The 17944-nt window shown below is 38.9% G+C and overlaps 1 protein-coding gene across 1 annotated transcript in view; it reads left to right on the top strand.

Moving 5' to 3' along the window:
- The window catches only part of LOC116904494 (histone-lysine N-methyltransferase 2C), a 162713-nt gene that overhangs the window by 92439 nt on the left and 52330 nt on the right, over nt 1-17944 (top strand). Inside the window, exons 25-29 of the mRNA XM_032907291.1 lie at nt 1021-1151; nt 5813-5981; nt 14517-14645; nt 14819-14851; nt 14951-15070. Coding sequence (XP_032763182.1) covers nt 1021-1151; nt 5813-5981; nt 14517-14645; nt 14819-14851; nt 14951-15070 — 582 coding nt within the window. The remainder of the gene's footprint in view (nt 1-1020; nt 1152-5812; nt 5982-14516; nt 14646-14818; nt 14852-14950; nt 15071-17944) is intronic.

The following is a 17944-nucleotide window of genomic DNA, read 5'->3' as shown; positions in this document are numbered from 1 at the left end:
CCCCTTTAATGAAGTAAAGATGTGTTTGGGCTCCTGCTTTAACAGGTATGAGTCCATGATGTTTGGTGAGGTGTGTGTGTGTATGGTTATTTAGAAATTTAATGAGCTTATTTGAAGGTGATTTCTTTTAGATTTCTTAATTGAAGGTGATCTCTTTTAGATTTCTTTTTTTTTTCCCCCCGGAGCTGGGGACCGAACCCAGGGCCTTGCGCTTCCTAGGCAAGCGCTCTACCACTGAGCTAAATCCCCAACCCTCTTTTAGATTTCTTAATTGAAGGTGATTTCTTTTAGAAATCTGCAGCTGTTACTTTCAGGCTGAGTCCTACTTTCCTAGAGCGACTTAAGCTAAAACCCCAATCTTCACACAGTTCAACTTCCTATGTTATACAAATACAGGGGTGTTTCTGTTTTGTTCTATTGCAACTCTCAGCAGTGTTCCGGTTTGATTTTTGAATTCTCGGGATGTATTTGATGTTTGGTAGAAAATCTGAAGAACAAATTCCATGATGTATATCTACTGCCATTTGTCCTGGGCAGTGGATCTATTGAGTTTTTCATAGTTCTCAATATCTGGTGTTTTCATCCCATGAAATTGGTAAATGTACTGTTTAACAAGTCATGTTTTTACTTTGCATGGAAATGCTAGTTATTTAGAAACAATTGGAGCCAGGCCTGTTGGAATACATTTTTAATCCCAGCACTTGGAAGGCAAAGGGAAGTAGATCTTTGAGTTCAAGGCCAGACAGGTCTATGACTGAGTCCCAGGTCAGCCTGGGCTACATAATGAGACTCCTCACCACCCAGCCCTCACGCCACCCAAATAGAATAGGGACCGTGCTCATACTAAATAGGTAAGAAATATAGTTTTCAAGATGTTTAAAAAGAAATGTCCTTTAAGATCTTTGCATGGTATAAAAGCTTATTTGTTTACACATAACTATGCATGCTGGTAGGCTATGAAGTTACTGTATTTTTCTGGAAAGTAAGCGCCACATATTTATAACATGGCTCTCATTTCAGGCTGGAGGGAGCAGTTCCCAGATACTCTGGTAGATGAGCCTGTCTCTGTTGCTGAGAGCACTGAGAAAATAAAGAAGAGATACCGAAAAAGGAAAAATAAGCTTGAAGAAACTTTTCCTGCTTATTTACAAGTAATATTTTGCTTTATATTTTATTATATGAAGTGCAAATTTAGGAAATGTATTATTTTTTCTTTAAATGCTTGTTTTTGTTAACATTCTACTCATTCTGTGTAATTTTTTACTGATTCCCATAAATGTCATTTACTAGGCTCTATCAAAGAATGAATATTTGTTTTTTTCTGTGCTTTGATTTTTTTTTCTTATGACGGGATATGTGTATATGTGTGTGTACACATGTGGTCCCAGGGATTAGCATGCCAGAGCCTTGCAAACACAGGTAGTTATATTTCAGTGCACTGTGTCCAGCCTTTATAAAGTTTGTCGTTCCCCCTCCGCCCCCCCCAGTATAGTGTGCTTTTGTACTTACGTTTTCTTTAACATGGAGTCTAAGGGTTGCACTTAGATCTTCATGTTTATGCAGCAGGCACTTTAGCTACTGAGTCCCTAGACTCCTGACTGCATGCTAGTCATGGAGCGCAGCCTTAGGTCTGTCAGAGGTAAGCAAGCAAGCATGTGTGTTTGGAAGCTCGCATCTGCTCTCCTCCTCCTTTTATTTCTTTATTATCGTTGTTGTGTAGGTGGGTGTCTACTATGATGTAAGCATTATGTCAGATAACAGCTTTGGGAATTCTGGCTGTGGAGTCTGGCTGTCAGGCTTATGTAGCTGCTGTACCATCTCACACAGCACACCATCTCCCTCTCTGCCATAGAGTCTCAACACTCACCATTTTGGCCTCTCTGGTTTGCCATGAGCCTCAGGAATCGACTTGTATCTGCTCTCCCCCCATCCCTCTCTCCAGGGTCTCACTATGAATCCTTGGCTCACTTGCAGCTTACTATTTAGGCTATGCTTGTTGGGGTAAAAATTCGCTGCCCATTGAGTTCACAGAGATCTGTCTGCCTTTGTCCTCTGAGTGATGAGATTAAAGGCGTGCACCTGGCTCTTGACTTTTTTTTTTTTTTTTTAAATTCTGTTGGTCATATAAATAATATATATATTCTGCTAATCTGATTTTTAAATGGATAAAGTAATCCTCTATTATAAAACTCTTCCCCTCATTCATTCATACAGGTAGAGTTTCTTATAACCTTGCTGATCTTGGAAACCCTTGGTTTCATGCATCTTGGCATACACTGAAGTACATCCCTAACTACTAAACCTGCCTTTCAAAGTTTCCTGACAATTTAACAATAACAAAAGCAGCCTAATTGTGTGTTTTTAACAAGATAAAGTGAAATGCTAATCTTTTTTTTTATTTCATGTTTATGGGTGTTTTGCCTCTAACTATGTCTATGTACCACATCATTGTTGGTGCCACAGAGCAGAAGAGGGCATTGAATTCCCTGGAACTAGATAGAGTTGAGAGCCCCCATATTATTGCTAACTCTTTGGAAGAACAAGTGCTTTTTAACCACCGATCCATCTCTCCATTTCCAGCCCCATGTTAGCTTTCTAATAGAAACATGTGACACATCAATGAACTGGGTTCCTTAGATTTGTAATAACCAGGATAGAATGCACACTTGGCGCCCTTTCCTCTTTTCATGACATTCTTTTTTGGGATTTACTGGGGAGATGGTCTACTCCTTCTGTGGATCTTTTTGTTACTTCCATATTGAAGAAGCTCCTTTAGCTGACTATCAAAATTTGGAAGCGAGTTGCTTGCAGAAGAGCATTTAAATATACTCTATCTTGGTATTCTTTTCTTTCCTTCTCTGCATTTCTGTTTATGGGTTTTTCTGTGTCTGTGTGTGTGTGTGTGTGTGTGTGTGTGTGTGTGTGTGTGTGTGTGTGTGTGTGTGTGTGTGTTGGTTTTGTTTAATTAGTTTTTGTATTTTGTTTATTTTTAAAGATAGTTTTAATGTAGCCTGGGTGGATCTCTTGATTGATATGCAGTCGAGTTTGATCTTGAATTGCTTATCTTCTTATTTCTATTTAACTCTGTAGTGGTAGAATTAACAGTCAAGAGCCAACATGTCTGGTTTTAAAGGGACTTTTAAAAATTTTGAATCTTAATCTGGTGAGATGGCTTAGCCAGGTAAAAGCTCTTGTTTCTAATTCTAATGACTTGAGTTTGGTTCCTGGAACCACAGTGAGGAAGGAGGAAACTGACTTTTACAAGTTGTCTCTTAGACCCACATATGCACCATATGTGCATGAATCATGTGTCTGTAAGAGCTCCTGGCCTAGGTGTGTACTCTTGTGGTTGTGGTTCATTCTTGAAGTCATTCACACTCTAGTTGAAAACCACATAGAGCTTCTTGTTCACATAAACTCTAAAGTCTGAGAAACTCACTAGTTCACCTGAATACTACAGATAACTATCAAGAAAGTCACCTTAAGTCATTAAAGTTTTATGAATGGTTGTCTCAGGTTATGGAAGTTTATACTTAAGAGATTATACCAGCGATTGTTATCCAAATAGTCAGTATGTTTCATAATTTTCAGCATGCTTCATTATTAGAGATTGTAGCCTTGTAGATTTTAAATACAATTTTCATAGTGGGATAGCTTATTTCATTTTAAAACTGAAAAATTTTAAAAAGATACAAGATTTCTGCCAGACTTCAGTCCTCTCCCCCCCCTCTCTCTCTGTGTGTGTGTGTGTGTGTGTGTGTGTGTGTCTATCTGTGTGTCTGTGTGTCTGTGTCCATGGCATTACAATAGAGAGAGCTCAGAGGACCATTTCAGATGTTAGTCCTCACCTTGCATCTTGTTGATACAGCTTCTTCTTGTCTGCCGCTTTATTGTAACTTATTAGTTGCTCATAAGTACATGGGGATTCTCCTCCATAGGAACACCGGGCTTGCTGGCATGTGCTATTTTGCTGATACTTGGTGGATTTTAGAGATTCTTTTTCGGTTTTTCACTCTAGTGTAGTGAGCACTTTCAGTACTTTTCAGCCCTCAATGCCCTTTCTAAAGTTGGGACCATTAACATTGTCCTAGTTAGGTTTTTGTTGCTGTACAGCATAACCAGAAACAAGTTGGGAAGAAAAGGGTTTATTTCAGCTTAAACCTCTCAGGTCATACTCCATTGCTCAGGAGGCAAGAACCTTGATGCAGAAGCATAAAGGGACAATACTTACTGACTTACATTCCATGGCTTGTCCAACCTGCCACAGCCTTCTAGCACCCAGGACTACTGGGTGCCACTGTGTGGTCCTGTTCTTAGTGATCTGGGCTCTCCCACATCAGTCAATCAAGGAAATAGACCACAGACTTTTCTCCAGACCAATTTGGTGGTGGAGGTCATTTTCTCAATTGAGGTTCCTTCTTTCCAAAATGACTGTAGCTTGTGTCAAGTTGACATAAAGCCAGCCCCAACCATTTCCTATGTGTTTTTTCTCACCCCAGGAATTTTGTTTAATTAATTTATTTTATATTCTTACAGAAGTCATTTGTACATTTTGTTTCAACCTTCTTCATAACCTTTCTTTCATAATATGGATCTATATGCTTTTTAATACTTGTTTATGTGTGCTTGTGCAAGTCCATGACTGGTCATGTCCTGTGTATCCCCGGCACAGATGTGGAGGCAGAAGACACTTTACAGAAGTCAGTTCTCCTTCCACTGTGTAATCCCCAGGAATTGAATTGAGGTTGTCATGCTTGGTGGCAAATGCTTTTTTATCTGCTGAGTTATCTCACCAGTTCTCTTTATGTGCTTCTAAAAGTCTGCGTTTTGGTGTGTGTATATACTGCAGAGATAGATTTTACCTCACATTTGTGAGGCCTGAGTTTCAACTTCCAGCTTCAACCTCCAGTGCTGTGAGCAACAACCACCTATGACCCCACTCCTTCTGTAGCATGGGTGTCTTATCCATCTACCTTTATGGACGTTGCTGCTATTTTTACTTAAGCGTTTTGGGAAAAAAAGTACCCGAACCTTCTGTTTATGGGTTGTGGCAGGTAAATGATAAATGTTACCAGTTCCTGTATACTCTCTGGAGTCCTTTATCTAGAAAGGCAGTAGAAAATATCCAAATTCAGGGTTTCTGGGTTGAAGCAAATGAAGGGGAGTCCTGAGGTCCTCTTTTTGTTTTCTCTGTTGACCTCTGTTCTGAGGAGGTCTGAGAACTCACCTTGAAGCACTGGCCTTATCCACTGTTCAGGATGGTCTGAAGTTTCTCAGACTCATAGTGTAAGCCCTCCATTGTAGCATACTTCACCATGAGGTTGCTGCACCTAGACGTAAGCAGATCTGGAGCAGTGGTCAGAGTCTCGTGGTATCCTTAGTAGGTAATTCACAAATACTGTCAGCAGTCATTAAACTGCCTGTGCCTGTGCTATGAACTAAAGAGCCAGCAACACTGTGCATGAGTTTTAAAATTGATTGTAGATTAGTCTCAAAAATAGAATTACTTTGCAGTTTCTAGAAACACACACAACACAATCGTGTTTTTATTTGTTTAATTTTGTTTTGGGGAAATCTTTGCAGTTTCTTGAAACACATTCAACATAATTATTTTTATTTGTTTAATTTGGTTTTTGAGAACTCTATCAAATTCAGTTTAACACAGCGTATACAGAATTGATAGGATCTTTGTGTATTTTTATCTTCAGTTTTTGTTAAATGTAAACCTTTCCTTGTCAGAAACATGACAGGATAATATAAGCTTTATAGAATTTAGCACTAATAATTTTCTTATGTGTTCATCTTTGTTTAGGAAGCTTTTTTTGGAAAAGATCTTCTAGATACCAGCAGACAAAACAAGCTGAGTGTAGATAATCTGTCCGAAGATGCAGCTCAGCTTTCATATAAAACAGGTTTCGTGGATCCTTCCTCAGATCCGCTGCTGTGTTCATCATCTGCTTCAGCAAAACCTGGGACTCAGGGTATGTAGACTAACTCACGGTGTTTTCTTTATGCCACAGGCCATTACTTTCTAGTCATTATAATGCTCATACGTACTTCTGTTTGACCTTATGCATTATTAAAATCAACTTTATTAAAATAAAATTTATACTCAGTAAATGTAGCTTTTTTAGTTGAAAGTTCTATAAGACTTCTCAAATGGCTTTTTAAGTTAACCTACCAGAGTAATAATCACCAAAATCAGTAGTTTGAGAGAAAACTTTCAGTTTATACTTTATCCAGGACAATATCAGTTACAAAACCCAAAGAAGTGCTACTGTGTCAGAGCTGCAAAAAGACTGCCCACAGTTGGGGATTGTTTGTAGAGACAGTGGTGTATCTACATACAGTTCTCATTACTGACATGCTGTGCCAGTTCACTGTTGTGAGAAAGGACTCTCCAGTGCTATGCATTCTCTTTATCATCACCTCTGACTGCACAACTATCAGTCATGCCTATCAAACATGTCTTCTAGCTGGCCATAGTGCTCATGCCTTTAATGCCAGGACTTGAGAGGCAGAGGCAGGCAGATCTCTGAGTTCAAGGCCAGCCTGGTCTATGTAGTGAGTTCTAGGATAGTCAGAGATACACTGTGATTCTTTGTCTCCCAAAAAAAACCCTAAATACATAAATTATATCCCTAGTTATTCTTACATCATGGTTGAATGAAGTTGCTTCTGGTTGAGAACCACCATGTAAATGTAGGGAATGAATGACTATTAGGAATAGCGCTTGCTTTGAAGTTACAAGGCTAACATTTGATCCTGAGAATCCATATTAAAATGCCAGATGTGGTGTTTATTTATAATCCTAGTACTGAAGAAGTAGAAGCAGGAGACTCTCTGCTTCTGAGGTTGTCCTCCACTCTACACATGCACATGCATACACACAGACACATAACACTACCCACACACGTATGTGCACACACACAGAAACATACACATATAACACTACTCACATACATGCATGTGCACACACAGGCATATATTCACATATAACACTACTCACATACATGCATGTGCACACACAGGCATATATATACACATAAATACTCACATACATGCATGTGCGCACACAGGCATATATATATACACATAAACACTACCCACACACAATGCATGTACAGTGTTTTAAAAACATAGTCCCGAGGGAGGCTGACGATGCAGTTCAATTAGAATCTTTGGTGTCGTTCATGAAGCATTGCGTTTGTTCCCTAGCACCTCAAACTGGACGTCTGGCCTCTACGCCTTTGGAGAAATAGAGTCAGGAGAATCAAGTTCATCCTCTCTTATGTTAAGAGTTCAGAGGCAATCTGCATAGCATGAGATCCCTGCCTCATTAAGAAAGAAAGCGAGGAAAAGCGAGGAAACACATACATTTAAGTATTTCGATCAAGAGGTTCTGAGAGCTTTGTTGGGTTTGTAAGAGTTATGAGTACAGTGTTTGTCTTCTAGACATTTGTCAGCTATAGTGTGAAGTTATTTTGCCATTTGTTAATCTTTATTTTTATACACTCTTGTAGGATAAAGTCTGAAGTAGAAGTATAGTGAATAATGACTTTAGGTGTTAGGAGAAAGCTTTTTTCATCCAGCATTGTCTGTCTGTGAAACACAGCTGTCTTTCTTGTGCTATAACTTTTACATCTGGAAATACAAGTGCTGATTTCATGGACTTGAGTACCCAAAGAGCTTTGTCTCTCTAGGGCTGTCTTAGATACTGTGGACAACCTGTGCAAACTTACTTTCTCTCTGATTTCCTTGAAATCTGTGCAGACGTCTTACCTCCTCATAGGCACATAAACAACAAGTCTGCATCCATTAACAAAGAAGGGTGGAAAGATTGAGCAGGTCTTTCTAGGTTCAAACAAAAGTATTTTATGTTGTTTTAAGTACCCACTAGTTCTTCATATATTTTTAGCATTGTATAATAACTGGTTATTTCAAAGTATATTTTATAAATATTATGACACATGACTTGAAGAGTTAAATTGAAGTTACTTGCACTTGAATTTTGTGAAGATAACTTCTGATAAGGTGACGGGACAGATTTTGATGCAAGTGTTTTTCTATAAAACTTGTTCAGAGGTGATGATTTTCAGTAAAGCAGAGCTTAGAAGAAAATATGAAAATAGCACTCATTTCAAAAAAGAAATGTATTTTCTTTTCTGTTAAGCTACTTTATGCCTTTATATGGAAAGTTTAATGCCTTTTTGAATATTTCACTTCACATAGCCTATCCAGTAATCAAAAAAGGATACACTTTTTATTTTTATTGTATGTGTTTGGATGTTTGCCTGAACGTACTCGTGTGCATTGTGCATTGTGTTTGCAAGTGGTGCCTATGGAGGCTGGAGCAGGGCACAGGTGCCCTGAGGCTGAAATGCATCTGAGCTGCCATGTGGACACCAGGAATGGAACCTGGTCCCTGTGAAGCGCAGCCTGTGCTTTTACCTGTTGAGCCATCTCTCTGATCCCAGGATGGACTTTTAAAATCCTGCTCTTGTAAAATTTATGAAATAATTTTATATAGTAGGATTTCATTACTTTAAACCCAACAAAAGAGGTTATTCAGTGCCCTAGAAGCCAAAGCCACTGAGTTTGATTCTAGAACCCATGTCAGAGAATTTGGCATGGGTATAGACGCTTGTAATCTCAGCACGGGAAGGTGGAGATAGGAAGACACCACCCCAAACCCCCAGGGCTTGTTGGCGGCCGCCTAGCCTACTTAGCAAGCTTCAGGTCAGAGCTAAGTGCTCTTAATCATCTCCCCAGCTCCATGACGTGTGTGCATATGTACATGTGTATGCATGTATGTATTTGTGTGTATATATCTATATATGTATATAGATATTTTAAAGATTTATTTACTTTTATGTATGTAGATATTTTGCCTGCTTGTATGTTTTGTTCACCATATGTGTGTACTGCCTACAGAGGCCAGAAGAGGCTGTTGGATCTTCTAGAACTGGAGTTAATGTTGTTAGCTGCCATGTGGGCACTAGGAACTGTACCCGGGTCCCTTGCAAGAGAAAAAGAAAAATGCTCTTAATCACTGAGCCATTAACACAAAAGCATTATTTTTATGCCATTAAAAATATTTTGCCTTTAGTTAAATTAGACTTGAAAGCTTAAAAGTTTTAAATGTCTTTAGCTGAGTGGCTAAATTAAGAGAGATGCTCTTACTAAGAGTTCCACTGTTTTACTGCTTGACTAGGTTAGAAACCTTTAGAATAATCCTCTTTTCCCTTTTCACTTTTGCACATATCTATCTGTAGGTTTGGCTCCAAAGTCAACTTCAACTACTTCGCCTTTTCTACCATGCAGTGGTAACTTCTGTTACCTAGCGCTTACACTGCACACAGTCCGCAGTCTTCTAGTGGCCTACACACAACGTTTCCTCCCCATTGTTTTGCTTATGTCTCTCAGTATTCCTGTATTTCCCCTAAACCTTCACAGCCTACTCCTCACTTTCTTCAAAACTGCCCAGGCTTGGAGTATCTGCTATTTTCATTTCTTCATGCCCTTCTGTGTTGGGAAGTCTTCCCTGCCTGTGGTCTTACAGCTGATTTCCATGTTCCTTCAGTGTCTTTTGTTTTATTTAGGTCTTTATCCTTTGTTTTATTAAGGTCTCTAAATGATGGAGATATAAGAACCAACAATGGGACTGATCAGGAAAACAATTGGCAAAATTACTTGAATTAGCAAACTTCTCTCAATAGTGACCCTAAATGTAAATAGTCTTATTTTGTTTTGAAACAGAATGTCAATATGTAGCCCTGGCTTACACATAACTTACTGTGTAGACCAGGCTGGCCTCCAGCTCTAGACAGTCTTTTACTTCTACTTGTTGCTAAGCTGATAACACTAGTTTAATTCCTAAAAGTCATATAGTCAACAGAGAGAACCAATTTTTGCAAGCTTCCCTGTGACCCCCCCACACACACAGACTGAGACATGGGCATGTTCCCCCTTCCCCTATATACTAAATGTAGTTATTTTTAAAATGAGAGCATTAACAAACTTTTAACCAAATTAATCAAAAATGAGAGGGAAAAGATCCAAAGGAACCAAATTAGTGATGATAAAAGTGGGGTTTTGGTGGTGGTGTTGACTTTTCAGGAGAGGCTTTCTCTATGTAGTCCTGGAACTCACTTTATAGACCATGCTGGCCTCATACTCAGAGATTCTCCTGCTTTGCCTCCCAAATCAATAGAACATTGACAACTTAAACATATCCTAGTAAGCAAAGTTCAACATCTCTTTATGATGCCTTAATCATGAAGATACTAAACATGGGACAAACCTCAACATTACAGCTTTTACTAGGGAAGCTCTAGTCAGCACACTGGATGAGGTAAAGTGAAAGCACTCCTTCTGAAGCCAGTAAGTAACAGGCAAGAATAAGTGCTGTCTCCACTTTTCATTCAGTCTGAAATGTTGAGTAGAGAAACAAAGATAAGCAAAAAACAATCACCAATAGGAAAAAAAGAAATTGTTATTCATGGTTAATCTAATCCTTTACTAAAAGACTTTATCAGAAAACACTTAGATTTGATACTTTCAGCAGAGTAGCAGAAAACAAAATCTACACACAAAAATCAGTAGCTTTTCTATATGCTAATAACAAATTTGCTGAGAACTAAGTTAGGGAACTAGTCCTGTTTACAGTAAATTAAAACAAGCATACACAGGCATCAGCCTAGCAAGCAGATAAGGGGCCTTCACAGTGAAGGAGGACTTTGGAGACGACACCAGTAAATGGAAGGACATCCCGTGGTAATAGACGGACAGAGTGAGTTAGTTACTACTGAGAGAGAATGACTTTAACTCCCAGAAGTCTGTAGACCTTTGCACTGTTTAAGTCCCAGGGCAGTTCTTCCAAGAAGAGAAAAGAAATCAACTAACAGCACAAAGCCCCCAAATCAGCAGCACAGTGGGCACTGCAGACATAGCAGTGCTGCGGTGGAGCTGCCTACCATACCACAGCACTAGATCCATGGTGTGCTGCGGAGCCAGGCAACGGAAGTCAGATCCTGGCACAAAACACAGGCACATGCACAGGAAGGGAGTATAGCATCCAGAAGTCAGCCCATCCAGTTATAACTACCTGAGTTTTACAATTGTCCAAAAACAAATCTGCATATTTGTGTGTAGAAAATGAAACTCAATTTCCATCTCTCACCGTAGAAAAAAACAATTAAAAGTGAATCAAACAACGTACTACATGAATTGAAAAGGTCTGCTACTAGGAAAATACTTTATAAAGGCATAAGAAAGGAAGTTTTTGAAAAATGACACTAATGACACAGAAAATTCATATATAAAAAGTAATGTTGTGTGAAATAAAAACGGATCTTCACAGAATAGGAAACACCCAGTTGAGTGAGGAAATAGCCTTCAGAGTTAGAGAAAATTTTTGTCAACCGTGCATCTGATGGAATTATTACTATACAGTCTCCATAAAGAACTAAAAGCTAAATTCTAACCCTCTTCCCCCAGAAATCCCAAGTTAGTCAATCAACAGGGAAATGACTTAGACAGTTTCCAAACTAAGAAATATCAGTGATTGATAAATGCCCAACATCCTTATCCATCTATAAAATGCAAATTATCTGAATATGTTGACACAGCTGTTTAATCCAGCACTGGGGAAGTAGAAGCAAGCAGATCCCTGTGAGTTCAAGGGCAGACTGGTTTTTAGATTGGAGTTCCAGGACAGCAAAAGCTACTGACTGAGACCCTGTCTCAAAAAATGAGAGGTAGGGCCAGAAATGCAGATTGGTGATGCTGAGATTCCACCTGTTTCTCATCAGAATGACAAGGATATGCTCACTGACAAGGATACAGTAGAGATGACACTAGAGACTGCTGGTAGGAAGAGGAGCTAGTCAAACCACAGTGGACATCATCATGGAGGCTTCTGCAGAAACTCAAAGCTAGTATAAGGTTCCAACTATGCCACTCCTCAGTGTATACCAGAGAGAACTGAAGTCAACTTACCACAGAAAGGCTTGCACATTCATGTTAACATAACCTCATAATACTAAAGATGCGGAAGTAGGCTGGTGTCCATCAAAGAAAACATAAAACATGCAGGCATGCATTCACATGAATATAATGGAGAATAAAGGAAACTGAAATCATATGAAGCAAAGTAACTCAAGAGAGTGAAAGACAAATGTCACTTCTTTTTCTCAATCCAGAATGTACACTTAGACAGTGCATGCATGTATATGACATGAAAGTCGGTGGGGTTTGTGTAAGGTAAGAAAGGACTCTAAAACTAGGGGGAGGTGGTTGCAAGGTTAAATAACAAACACATCATGTTTCCTCTGGTGGAACTAGATTGAATATCACTCATACAACTGCTTCTGTATAGTGCATGTACATAGAGAGCATAAGGGAGAACATGGGGACAGAAAGTACCAGCTGGTAGACCGGTGACGTGAGCACATGATACATTGTTAATGTGTGAAAGCATAGTACACATATATGAAAATGTCTCAGTGTAAATCATAATTTTGTATGTTAACAAAAATTAAGTAAAGACTAAAAGAAAAACTAAATGTAACAAAATCTATTTGTGGCCAGTCATTTCTAGAAATGTATTTTTCTGCCTGTTTTTCAAATAGGTCTCTCAGGGCGTTTTATACTCCTTACTTCAGTGTTCTTTGTGAGAAAGTGAGCCTTGTGAGGACAGGCCATTTGTTAACAGTCCCATCTTGTCCCAGTGGCTTGGCCAATGTCAGTAGACACAGTTCATTGGTATTAAAACAGTCTTGGAGTGAAAGAATTACTTTTCGTGAGGAACCTGGCTTGCGCTTTACTAGAAATGTCAAAATACTGTTTGTTTTTCATGTTTTTAAACTGACCTGTTTTTTTTTTTTTAAGAGATCATTCTTAGTTGTGCCACTAAGTAATGAGTTGCTTTTTATTTTTATTTTATAAGATTTTGATTTTATTTTTATAACTTAAAAGTTTTTGTTTTTTATTTCATTTTGTCAAAATACAACAGTCTGGAAAACAAATTCTGAATTTTTAATGTTTTGCTAATCAAAATATAAGTACCTTTACTTTTAATTCTTTAAAGCCATTATGGCCTTAATTTTTATCCCTGCCACTTGCCTCAGCTGCCGCTGTGCTCTAAATACTTAGGACGTTTTAGAGTTTTGTTTCTAGGAAAATACTTAATTTTCATATACTTACTATATTTAGGTACTGCTGATGACCCATTAGCTGATATTTCTGAAGTCTTAAACACAGATGATGACATTCTTGGAATAATCTCAGATGATCTTGCAAAATCAGTTGATCATTCAGGTATACATGAATACTGTTTGCCTGATCTCTGTTCTGTGATTTGAGAGGTGTATGGATGTGGAAGACGTTTATTTTTTCTAGTAACAGAAGTGGGTTTGGTGTCTTGCTTTTTTTTTTTTTTTGGACTGTGTCAAAGAAGCTATTATTAACCTTCCTTGAGGAGGGGACATAGCAAGTGGGCTTATTTCTGTCACCTTTCTAATTGCATCAGATTTAAGGCATGTTGCCTTAAAGGTCTTGGTGTACTTTCTCTTTTTATGTGTTTTCCCTTCCTTCCCACTTCCGTGGTAATCATCCATTTTATCTGGTTTGGGTCTTGTAGGTCTTGATTTATGCACTTTCCAGGTTGGGAGCTCACCCTTCCCTTTGGGTAAGAACTGAGCGGTGGATGGCGCTGACTAGAAGTAGTCTTTCTTAGTAGTGGTCTCAGCTGGAGCAGCCTGAGGTGCATGCGTGGTTATTAGTAGTGCTAATGTGTCACTAATCCACACTTTGCTTTTCCTTTCTTGTGTTCAGCTAAAGCATAGTGCTCTCAATGACTTCCTTAATAATTTTAATGAATGGTTTTATTGTTACATATTGCATATTATAGTAGTTTGCAATATTACCTGAATAATAGTTTCTAATATAAGATTAAATAAAAAGACTAAAAGTTAAGACTAATGGTATTAAGAAAATATGAAGAACAGATAGTAGGCTACTATTATTAGATGTTATAAGGTGATGAACATAACTCATACTTTTAGAATTTAGCTGTAAAATGTTTAAAATAATTTATAGTTGAAATCATTTTTAAAGATGACTGTTAAGCTTTCATACTGAGTATACATCTTTGAGTTATTTTTTGCTGAAACCTGTCATTCCTGTGTCCCATGTTTCACAATGATACCACTGTTTTCCATGTTAGAGAAGTTTTTCATGAAATGGCCTCATACAGGAGTTTAAATTTTGCAAATATTGCCAAGTCGAAATTAGATTTGTTCTTTTGTTCTTAGGGAAACGAAATGTATTTACTCTGATGAAAAGATAACTTTGGGTATCATATAAACATATAGGTACAATGTAGCTAAATTTAATAATGGCCCGTATAGGCTTCATTCACATCCCAGAGTTGTGTGTTAATACAGATTGGCAGTATTGGCCTTTTAGTGCATGTCATGGACTCACCTTCTCCTTTATTTAACTTGTTCTTTTAGATATTGGCCCCATTGCTGATGATGCTTCCTCTTTGCCTCAGCCAAGTGTCAGTCAGAGTTCACGACCATTAAGTGAAGAACAGCTAGATGCCATCCTCAGTCCTGAACTAGACAAAATGGTCACAGATGGTAAACTATTTACCCTACATCTAGGCTTTCTAAAAGACTTGAGTAAATATGACTTTCAAAGCTTTCTGCATGCAATTTTATGTTTGGACTTGCTTTAATAATTTTTCTATTAATTAAATGGAAATTTAAGTCATATACTGAATAGGTAATTATTAATATTCCTTTTATTTTAGGAGCAATACTTGGAAAGTTATATAAAATTCCAGGTATGCTTTTATTCTGTTGTTTTCATTTATAAAAAGATGGCTTTCCTTGTAGAATGTTCCTAATAATTTTCATGTCCTTTCTGTGATTACTTTGCCCAGAGCTTGGAGGGAAGGATGTTGAAGACTTGTTCACTGCTGTGCTTAGTCCCGCCTCCACCCAGCCGGCTCCATTGCCACAGCCTCCCCCCCCACCACAGCCACTACCTGTGCACACTCAGGGTATTCTGTTACTTTTTCAGCATGATTTTGTGTGTGTGTGTGTGTGTGTGTGTGTGTGTGTGTGTGTGTGTTTGCAGGTATGTGTGACAATGTGCACACAAGGTCAGTCTCATGCAGTGTTCCTCAAGAGTTATCTACTCTTTTGAGTGTCACAATGACCAACTTTATTTACTTATTACTGAGTGTGCAGGATATATGTGCTCAAGCTTGTGTGTGCACACAAGCAAAAATGCTCTTCATGTGCTTGTGCGTTTACACCCTGGCATGCACGTCTAGGTCAGAAGGTAATGTCCAGGAATCAAGGCTCTTCTTCCACCACATGGTTCTCAGAGATTGAACTCAGGCTATCCAACTTGGCCAGAAGGGTTTCCACCCACCGATCCATCTTACTGACTCATTTCCAGGATCCCATTAACTTTTTACAGTTTATTTTATGCGTATTTATAGCTGTTGAAAGTGTCCATCCTGGGACACATGGAGAACAGGACAGCCGCAGTGGGTTCATTCCTCTCACCATTTTGGTCTTAGGGCTCTAACTCAGGTGCTGAGGCTTGGCTACAAGCAGTAACTTTATTCCCTCAGCCTTCTCAGGCCTCAGTTTCTGTGTTCTTCACCCTCTTTACTGTTTGATATGTCTCCCAGCTTCAGCATGGTTGTTTATCACACATGCGCACATGCGTGAGGACATGCACAGGTGTGCGCACTTGCACACACAATGCTACATTTACAAACTTAGAGGGAAAAAAAAAAACACTTTTGTAATGATCGAAAGATACTACCTGTGGTCACACTCTGCCTCCCTGAAATTCTCTAACTCACATGATTCATCTTGAGAGCAGAACAGACTTGGGGAGGTAAGGGTACCCTGCCTCTCTCCTTACCCCAGGCATACCGTAACTCCCTTTTCATTCTGCTCATCCCTAAGTGGGGGGAACACACCCTCTGTCCATCAGCCTCACTCAGTGGGTCTGGCTTCAGTTTCACTGTTCTCTCCTCAGAGGTGAAGCAAGCTCATCGTTACCCCATGTGCTTCCCTTTGTAGTATGTGGCACAGATATGAGTGCTTTCTGCAGTGAATATGATCTCCTACAAGACAAATCTGATCCTGCTCACCACAGGACCATTGTTCAGAGTCAAGCGGTGGCTTTTGCCCATTTTTAAATTCCTGTGAATTGTTTTCCTGGAAATTTTTTCATTTTTTTGGCCAAGTTGTTTTTCCTACTAGTAACAATTTTCAGTAAAACATAGGTTGGAGACTTTCCTTTCTTGAGAGCTGAAATCCAATAATTAAGAATAAGGTTTATTGTATATTGGAGGAGAAAGATAACATAGATGTGTCCTTTGTTAGTGATTTAGTGTAATGAATTGTGTAATGCAATGGTATTTTTATAAACTTTTACCCCTTTTCATATGAAATTAAATTTACAGATTCTTTTTACTATCCATTTTTTTGTCTACACAAAAGAATTGCATAGCATAAATAGTGGAAATGCTTGAATTTTGACCAGTTTAGCTCATAAACGTAAATCTACCTTGAGCTTTGCCATACTAAACGTTTAATTTACATTTGGGTAAAACACGTGCAATAACTGTTTCCTGCTCTGATTTAGCGTTTCTCAACCTGTGGGTCATGCTCCCTTTGGCAAACCTCTATCTTTAAAAATATTTACATTATGATTCATAGTACAGTAGCAAAATTATGAAGTAACAGTGACAGTTTTATGGTTGGGAGTCACCACAGCATGAATAACATTAGAGGGTTACAATATCGGGAAGGTTGGGGGCCTCTACACAGTTATTTTTTCATGCTTTTAAGAATTCTTCAGTATTTTTCTTCTCAATATATAAAACCAAATTTTCTCCATGTATTTTATAGTTGAAAGTATGTATTTTAGAGATAAAAGTTACAGATACACTCATTTATGAAACCCATGTTTATTAGGGCATTGGCACAACTTCCTGTGCAGTGTTATTTGTAGAAAAAGTTTTGAGAGGATTTAAGGATGACCTAGCACTGTTAGGTAATTTAAGACAAGGTTGAACGCCCTTCTGAGCCTATAACCTCTACTGCAAGACTGCAGATTGAAAGTATACAGTGGGCTTACAGAGAAGAACAAGGAGAACAGAGTAGATTCAGTGTTTGTATCTGAAATCAGTCGTTCTGATTTAAGGGTAAAGTGCGGTCATGTGACAGGTAGTCAAGAGCGACAACTTGGTTTTTCTGACAGAGGGTGAAGAGGTGAGGTAGGCAGACGGTGCCTCTCAGATCAGAGCACAAGGTATTAGTGCTGGGTTGTTGGCATCTGTGAGCACTGGGCAGAGGCCGTGTGGTCAGCCTTTCTATCCATGCTTCTCCCAGTCAAGACAGACTCGTATCGAGTCAAGAAAGACTCGTGTTAATGAAATGGTGTGGCAAGTTAGGTGTTTGGGTAGGATTCCGCTGTCCATATTGGAGGTCAGTTTCAAAACTGAGTTGTTGATTTGAATGTGAGCTGTAATAATGGGGCTGGAGGGACAGCGCAGTGGATAAAGCAGTTGTCGTACAAGTAAGTTTAAGGAGCAGCATGCAGATAGCCAGCCGCACATAATAGCTAAGAGTGAGTAAGTCTGTGCCTAGCCCATCTGACTACAGGAGGCCTGCAATCACGTAGTCCCTGCTATCTTTTCCACCTCGTTGTTTTTATTGCTCTTGTGTGTTTGCTGTGTTTGATTTTGAGACAGGCTTTCTTAGTATAGTCCTGGCTGTCCTGGAACTTGCTCTGAACATCGGTCTGGCCTCAAAGATCCAACTCTCTCTGCCACCCGAGTGCTGGTACCAGAGGCGTATGCCACCACCACCAAGCTTATATTCTTCCTTCTTAAGTCAGATAAAAG

Source organism: Rattus rattus, chromosome 6 (assembly GCF_011064425.1).
Source record: "Rattus rattus isolate New Zealand chromosome 6, Rrattus_CSIRO_v1, whole genome shotgun sequence".
NCBI lineage: Eukaryota > Metazoa > Chordata > Mammalia > Rodentia > Muridae > Rattus > Rattus rattus.
The sequence above is the reverse complement of the archived record's forward strand: the minus strand, read 5'-3'. Positions and strand labels throughout refer to the sequence as shown.